At 43.2% G+C, this 7,923-nt stretch overlaps 1 protein-coding gene across 1 annotated transcript; it reads left to right on the top strand.

Moving 5' to 3' along the window:
- Positions 1-1,779: 1,779 nt before the first annotated feature.
- On the top strand, positions 1,780-2,928 carry LOC106321064. Its single transcript, XM_013759382.1, has 2 exons — positions 1,780-2,051; positions 2,217-2,928. The coding sequence occupies exons 1-2, from the start codon at positions 1,780-1,782 to the stop codon at positions 2,926-2,928; spliced, it is 984 nt and encodes a 327-aa protein (XP_013614836.1).
- The last annotated feature ends 4,995 nt before the right edge of the window (positions 2,929-7,923 follow it).

The following is a 7,923-nucleotide window of genomic DNA, read 5'->3' as shown; positions in this document are numbered from 1 at the left end:
AAGTGGTAGGTTTATTGAACAGTGGGACAATGTGACGACCGTTAGATTGATGTATTTTAAAACTAATCCAACGGTTGATAGAAAAGTAAGTACGATGATACCAAAAGCGTGTATTCATTAATTACTCATCTTCAACGCTTGTTCCTCTCCGGAAAGAACATCAAGCATTGTTGCAGGGAAATTTTGGTAAGCTTTCAAGTCTGATGAATTCTAAGAAATCGCTCTACTGAAGCCTTTTTTTTATTTGTTTTCCAGGGTTGCTAGATTTGTTTTTAGATTTCAACGTGTGGTTAAGAGATGGACGACCATTGCATGGTCATAGCTGGTGAGTGGGTGTGTGGCGTCGAAGGAAAGTGAGATTTTATCATAGACAAGCAGCAAATGTCCTGCATGGTCCAGCTCCATGATAGTATTACACTGAGCCAGTTGGAGCATAACGTAATGAAGGAGTTCAGCATTGGGGGAAACTTGGAAGTGTAGCATTAAGCTACTGGCCACCAACAACTCTAGAACTTGCAATGGGGATAAGAACCCCTCCTGTCTTACTCACCAGCGAAGGTGCAGTCCACTATTTCTACAAACACATGAAAGTTGATGCTCCAATGAACCTGTTTGCAAACTTCGACTTCGCTCACTGTGGAAGTCACAACTCCCAGAAAGATGACAAGGGTGATGATATCCGAACTCCAGCACATGCCATGAAGAGGAAGATGTTCGATGAGGGTTGGAGCTCTGGTAAAGGAGGTTATGTTTCATCTGTTGGGTCCAAAGCCAACGTTTCAAGTGTCGAAGAAGATGAGTTTCTACGGGAGGTTGACAAGGTTGAAGAACACATAAAGGGAGAAAGTATGAAAAGCAACCATGGCGAGCCTAGCGAGACTCTTGACAGTGATCTTAGTGGGCCTGACAAGGTTGATGACAGAGACGTTCGACCAAAAGGGTATGATAACGAGTTTTGGGCTCCTCTTATAAGAGGCGACTGTGGTGGTTCTGATGATGTGGATAAGATATTAATGCAATGGGGATGATAGTCTGCCTAGAACGTATAGCTACACCACTAACAATGCATTCAATCACACAGTTGTAAGTGGTGGACCCAGCTCTTCAAACTCAGAGCCTAAGAGCGAGACAGTAGATATTCAGTTCCCGTGGTCAAGAAACCCTGGTCAAGAATACGTGGATACTCAGACCAACAGGGAGACAAGAAAATTGGAACATGTTGATGAGGAGGAGTTTGACATACCGCCCTTGTTCGATAACACTACTTATGAAGTTAAAGAGATCCCAGACGTTAACGATGATACAGACGATGGTCGTGCCTATGTGGGAAAGATGTATGGGAGCAAAGAAAACTGTCAGATAGCTCTTGCTATCTATGCCATCAAAAATCAGTTCCAATTCAAGGAGACCATAACTAAGTTCAACTAGTTTGTAGTGGAGTGTCCCGATGAGCGATGTGATTGGCGGGTAACAGCGCATGAGATGCGTGGTTGTGGTTACTACGAGATAAGGAAGGCTCAGCTTGACTATCGTTGCCCTATTGAGACAAGAAATGGGTACAGAGGGAAAGCTGCTTCCCGAGTTATAGCTGCTGTTTACAAATCCAAATTCGGGAAACACAACAGAAACCCTAAGGCGAGAGATCTTTAGAGGCTAGTTTTGGAAGACCTCTGACTGTCTACGTCGTATATGAAGTGATACTGTGCAATCGACAAGGTGACCGCCGATGTCAATGGAACAGAAGAGGAATCTTACCTAAAGTAGCCTGCTTACCTTCACATGCTTAAGCTAGCTAACCCCGGAACTATCGCTGATCTGGAAACCGAAGTTGATGATGATGGTGATGAGTGTTTCATGTATTTGTTTTTGGCTTTTGGTGCTTTAGTGGAAGGGTTCAAAAAGCTGCGCCATGTATTGGTCATAGATGGGACACATCTTAGTGGAAAATATAAGGGTGTTTTGCTAACGGCCAGTGGACAAGATGCTAACTTTCAGGTGTTTCCACTCGCCTTTGGCATAGTGGATGCAGAGAATAAAGATGCTTGGACCTGGTTTTTACAAAATGTTGAAAGACTACTGGCTGATTCTAAAAACTTTACGATAATATCAGACCGAGCAACTAGCATTGCCACCGCTGTGAAACGCATTTACCCACTTGCGCACCATGGCTGATGTATTGTGCATTTGGCCCGAAACTTTAATTCACGATTTTCAAGCAAAGGATTGGCGAAGCTTGTGACTAAGGCTGCCACTGCATACAGGTTAGCAGACTACAAAGACTATTTCAACAAAATAAAAGCGAGTAACAGTGCATGTATTATATACCTAGCAAACATTGGCGCTCGCCAGTGGTCTAGAGTGCATTATGTTGGTGAAAGGTATAATATAATGACCAGCAATATTGCTGAGCAACTCAACAATGCCCTAGCTGAGGGTAGGGGATCGTCAATCATCGAGCTGCTAGTATTTATTCAGCGTATGATGACCAGGTGGTTCAACGCCCATAGGAATAAGGCGGAGCGTCACCACGGCGCATTGACAGTTGAGGTTGACAAAGTGATAACCAAAGCTATGTCTACCATGCGAGGAACTGCGGTGAACCCTATCTCTAATTGGACCTGCGTGGTGGTTGAGAAGTTTGGATCGAAGCACCACGTTCTACTAGATGAGAAGAAGTGTACGTGTAAGTATTTTGACAGGATCAAAATCCCCTGTGGTCATGCCATGCTTGCAGCCGACAGACTAGGGATCCCCTACGAGACGTTGGTTGGACACTGGTACAAGACTGGGGCTTGGAGAGACACGTATGCAGGCTTATTCTGTCTAGAGGAGAGGCCACATGATGCTGAGATTCCTTTTGAGATCAGGGACCAAGTCTTATACCCTCCCATAACTAAACGCCTGGCTGGGAGACGTAGGAAGTCGTGAATCCCTTCTATAGGCGAATTTCCTGTAAGTTATATGCTGAACTATCGGCCACATCTTTTGCTGATTTAGTAATAAAGACTTAAGTAACTTAGTTATCCTCTGGAAAACTGCAGGTTGGTAAGAAGACAAAAGTCGCTACAATTAGGTGTGGTCGCTGCAAGGGCTTTGGACACAACAGGACACGCTGCCAGAATCCTATATGAGTTGGCTGAAAATAACTTTTGATTTGGCCGAGAAATCGAACTGAAGTTGCTCTGTTTTTTGTGATGTTTTTGTGGGTATGCAGTTGTGGTTGCTATGTGGAAAACCTTTATTAATGTTTAAGTCCAACTGGTTTTATTTTGGTGGCAATATAAACCAGTTAATCGGAACGTTGTCTTGTCGGGAGCAGTTTTTTTTTTTTGCCTTAGTGGATTTCGCTTATACTCTTTGTTTTGATGAACTGCTAGAATGCAATTGACAATTTACAGTTTGGTGTTTATTTTTTAATGTTATGATTCCTCCAAACCCAATTTCTAGTTTTGGGTAGGTAACAATTCAGGCTCAAAACTCGATGAAGAGTTTGGTAAAAAATTCTTATTGAACAAGTGGCATCAAATCAAAGTTGGTCATATGACCACATTTTTTTGTTTGTGATTTATGTCCATTTGGACACAGAATTGTGTTGTGTGGTTATGCAATCTGAGTTTTTTTGTTGTTCATGGGTGTTTTTGTTTTGGTTTTGATGACCACAAAATTATTGTGGTCATGTTATTTGTGGGTAAATGTGTCAAGATATTCGCTGGTATAAATGATGGGTGGTGGCTAAAAGCAAATTTTTTTATTGGAGGAAAATCCATCGGTTTGTGTGTTTTCAAATTTTGAATTTTGAGCGAAACGACAAATAGGGGAGGTCGTTTTGTTGTTTGTTATAAAGTAGAAGGCACAGGGGTATGTATTTTTGTTGAAACACTTTGCATAATTCTATTTTGTGAGGAACATGAGTTGCACGACAGCAAGTTCAGGGTTGCGGTCAAGGGGAGCATCGTTCATCGGTGTTCCGACGAAGTGTTGGTGCGGTAAGAAGGTGGATCTGTTGGTTTCGAAGACTAACGAGAATCCATACAAACGTTTTTATAGGTGTAAGGTTGCGCAACATGTTAGTTTTTGCATAATTAGTTTGGAATAGGCAAAAGTTCCCATTAAATGTTGTGTGCATATGTTTTTATCAAGTTATAATGTTTTTTTTGGATAAAATACAGAAGAATCATGAGTCACACATCTTCAAATGGGTCGAAGTTTCGATGGCTGAGGAGTTTGATAAAGTGGGCGATAGGATTGAAGAATTGGTAGCTGAGGTTAAGGTGATTTCGAAGGAGATTAAGGCTATGGGCATTAGCCTTTCTGAAAGGGTTGAGAAACAGAAGGCGGAAATTGAGGAGTTAGAGGAGGGATTTAGAGGAAGCGGAGTAGAGGCGTCATGCCAATGTTCTGATGGAGGTTTTGGATGGTCAATAGCGAATCTGAAAAAGCTTGCATTGGTCGTCTGTTTTGCCGGAGGCTTGACGACGTTGTACAAGAAGCTATGCGGGTGATGGGGAGCTTGTTGGAGTGTTTGTTTTGGCTTTTTGTTGTTTGTTTTCAATTGGTAAGAACATGATTTGTTAAGCTGGATCCATGTTTTGGAGATGAAGTACCTTTGATAGGGACTTGTATACTTCATTTGTGTTTTATTAACAAGCGTTTGGTTAACAAGTTGTGGGGAGTGTTTAGTTAATGTCTCCAGTAATAGATCAATCATAGCTGGGAGGATTTGTATTCATCATTTGTGTGTTGCCTTCGTTTATGGATCTTTGGTGTAGATTATTTTTTTAGGAAGTTTGGAAGTTGAAAAAAATGTGTTGGTATCTAACTGTGGTCAGTGGTTTATTAATGTCATAATACTAACCATTAAACAAAGCCGAGCAAAAGTTATTTAGCCGTTAGAAGGGTTGTGTTTTTGGTTACATAGTTTTTGTTGGAAAAAACCCCCTAAGAAGTACACAAACTAGATAGTTAAGTCTTTTTGGTCAGCCTGTTTAACACACCAGTAAGACCAAAGCAAAAGAAACCTAAATGTAAACTGAAGCAATAATAGTAGAGGGAATGTGTGGCCATGTTCATGTGGTCATTGATGGAGGAGTTCCATAGATGGGGAGGGCAATGGACTTGTAGATGTCGAGAGCATATTGCTTGCGCAACTCATCAACTAAAGGGTCCGTGAGGCCACGCATGTAAGGTTCCGGGCCACTGTTGGCATGCATCTCCATGAATTTGACAGACAAGGGGCTGCAGTCACCCCCTCGTTTGTTGATGTAAAGGTCATTTATGTGGGTCCATGTGAAAGGGCGATCGCCAGCGAACTATGAAGGGGTATATGTGGTCAGCTTGTTGATTACAAAGGGGAGCATCGCGAGAACTGGTTCAAGAAAATGTTGGACGTTTGAGTTGCTGTAAAGCGTAGGTAATGGGTCCAGTACTTCGACAAGGCTTAATGGGAGGTTGATAGCAAGGCCGACCCAATGTTTGTCATCTCAAATTATAGGTGCGTAAATGGTGTGGATGTTGCTGACCCAAGTTTGACCTGGTAGGAGGACAAGGTTGGAGAGTTTTTTTATCCCAAAGGAATTTGTCTTTGTCGTACGCTGCGTTGAACTGTCTCCACTTCTTCTAGATGTAGGATCTGAGCCACGGAGAAAGGAAGATGCTTTGCTCGACGGAAAACATGGATTTGTGGGCTGCACCAACAGTATAAATAAGTATCTCCATATCCTGAAAATGTCAATTTTAGAAGAGTTAACTGCATAGGCATAAACTAGCAGGAAGATTTGTTTTGTTTTATAGACAAGAGCCGTTTTGTTTTATAGACAAGAGACGTACTGTGCTTGTCACCCATTGCGTTGGCGACACTAGTCTGAGCAGAGCGTTGTTAGTGAAAGCGGCTGTCATAGGGTTGACGTGCAAGCTGTGTCCAGAGAGAGTTGAATGATTGTGAAATGTTTGGTATATATGTAAACGATGCAGAGATTTCTATCGGACTTGCATGTTGGCAACTGTTTGAAGAGTTGTCGAAAAAAGATCCCATAGCTGTGGGTCAACTACTGTGATTAGTTTCGTAGCTGGGACTGTTTTGCAGTCCACTAAATGTCTGGCGAGTTCGACTTCTCGTTTCGTTGGCTCATGTTGAACGAAAGGTCTAGCTGGTGAGGAGTCGCTGACGTAGACTGGGTGAAGATATTGGACACTGATCTTCATCAGAGTTTAACTGCCTTTAAGACGTTGGTGAGCAGAAGCATATTCTCTTTATAACTGATTATATTGACAAACAGCAAGAGCACAAGGAGCTAACCATGCCAGATACAGTGGTGGAGGCTTGAGCAACCTTGGTAGCGGTCTCTGCGAAGGCATTAGTGGTTGTGGCATGGGATGTGAAACCAAGTGGGCTAGTTCGTAGGTTTGTCTCTGGTTTCCTGACGTCGTTAATGCGCTTTGGCAATGCTGAAATTACCTGTGGAGAGTGCTCTGTTGAATACAGTCGCAGAGGAGCTGAGGACACTTCAGGTGTGTGTTGTTTGCTAGGGGTAGCTGTGTTTCAGGGTTGTGGCGAATGGTGGGTTGGGGTGCTCCGGTGTTGCTTGGTTGCTGGGAGGGGATTCTCTCCGTTTTGGAGAGGCACATTTGGCCTCCATGGGATCATGTAAGTTGTGGGTAGCGGAGTTGTTGGGTGTCGAGGTGTGGTTAAGAGAGACATGAAAGGGGGATAGTCCTACAAGTGCTGTGGGGTCATGATTGGATTGGTTGAGGGAGTCGTGGGTGGGAGAGTTGTGTTCGGGTGGAGCTCCAATAGAGGTTTGGGGAGGGTTGACGATGTGGGTTCCATTGACTGTTAGTACGACGTAGTTGATGATGTCGGTTGGGCTGTCGGTGATGGTGGGGTTATAGGCAGGTGCGTTGGAGAACCGATGGGCGTTGTACTGGCTGATAAGTGGAGAGTTGGGTTCAGTTTCAATAGGAGATTCAGGAATGTGGTCATGTTGGTGTGGTTGGATTTGAGTGCCTTTCTCCTACTTGGAAGAAACATAAGATTAGTAGTTATTGTGGTTAATAAAGCAAACTGTTAGGTGTCTGAGAACATATTGTTTACCTAACCAGTTGGTCGTTGTTTTGGTGTGTGTAAGGTGAACTTGAACGATGAGGACTTGCGAGCAGTTTTTGGGTGTCGACGAGAAAGTTTACTCTGTTGCTATTGAGTCTCAGCTTTTAGTTCGGCAACAAGTATGTGAAGTTGCTCGACTTTTTCTGCTAACCACGCGTTAGTAGGAGGGGCGAGGAGATTTTTCTTGCTGATTGAATTCTGCCTCTGTTTTGGAGTGGTGGAGCCTTTTTTTATGTCCTTTCTGACCTTAAGGGCCCGTTTCCTTGTAACAGTAGATCTCCTGTGATTTTCCGTGATAGCTTCGACACTTGCGCCAAAGATGGGGTCATGTTCGAGTGGTTATGTATGAGTGCTCCGCTCCTGTGTATTACAAAAATAGCGGAGGAGTTATTTTGGTTACTGTCACAAATAGTAGAAGTTAGAGAATGGAAAGTTTACCTGAGCAGTTGTCCGTTTTTTAGGTGTTCTTAAGGTGAACTTGAAGGATGAGAATTTGCTACCAGTTTTGTTGTGACGATGTGAAAGTTTCCTCTTTAGGCGTCTAGTGTCAGCTTTTACTTCTGCAACAAGTATGTCTAGGAGCTCAACTTTTTCTCCTAACCACTCATTAGTAGGAGGAGTGGCGCCAAGGTTCTTTTGAAAGTAGTTTGAGATCCTCCTCTGTTTGCGGGGGCTCATAGCCATCTTTTTGATGCCATCTCTGGCTCGTAAGGACTGTTTTCTTGGAACAGTATGTTTCCTGTGAATGGTTGTGACAGTAGGTTGGACGTTGAACTCCGGTTTTGATGAATCGCCCCTGGCCAATCACGTATGTGGAATTC

This window comes from Brassica oleracea, unplaced genomic scaffold (assembly GCF_000695525.1).
Source record: "Brassica oleracea var. oleracea cultivar TO1000 unplaced genomic scaffold, BOL UnpScaffold01200, whole genome shotgun sequence".
Classification (NCBI taxonomy): domain Eukaryota; kingdom Viridiplantae; phylum Streptophyta; class Magnoliopsida; order Brassicales; family Brassicaceae; genus Brassica; species Brassica oleracea.
Note: the sequence above shows the minus strand (reverse complement) of the source record. Positions and strands in the feature narration are given on the sequence as shown.

Bases quoted from the DNA above. Each gene is read 5' to 3' on its own strand.
- LOC106321064 (XM_013759382.1), top strand. From the start codon at position 1,780: ATGCTTAAGCTAGCTAACCCCGGAACTATCGCTGATCTGGAAACCGAA. The intron at 2,052-2,216 runs GTTTTTACAAAA...ACGATTTTCAAG, and splicing joins AATAAAGATGCTTGGACCTG to CAAAGGATTGGCGAAGCTTG.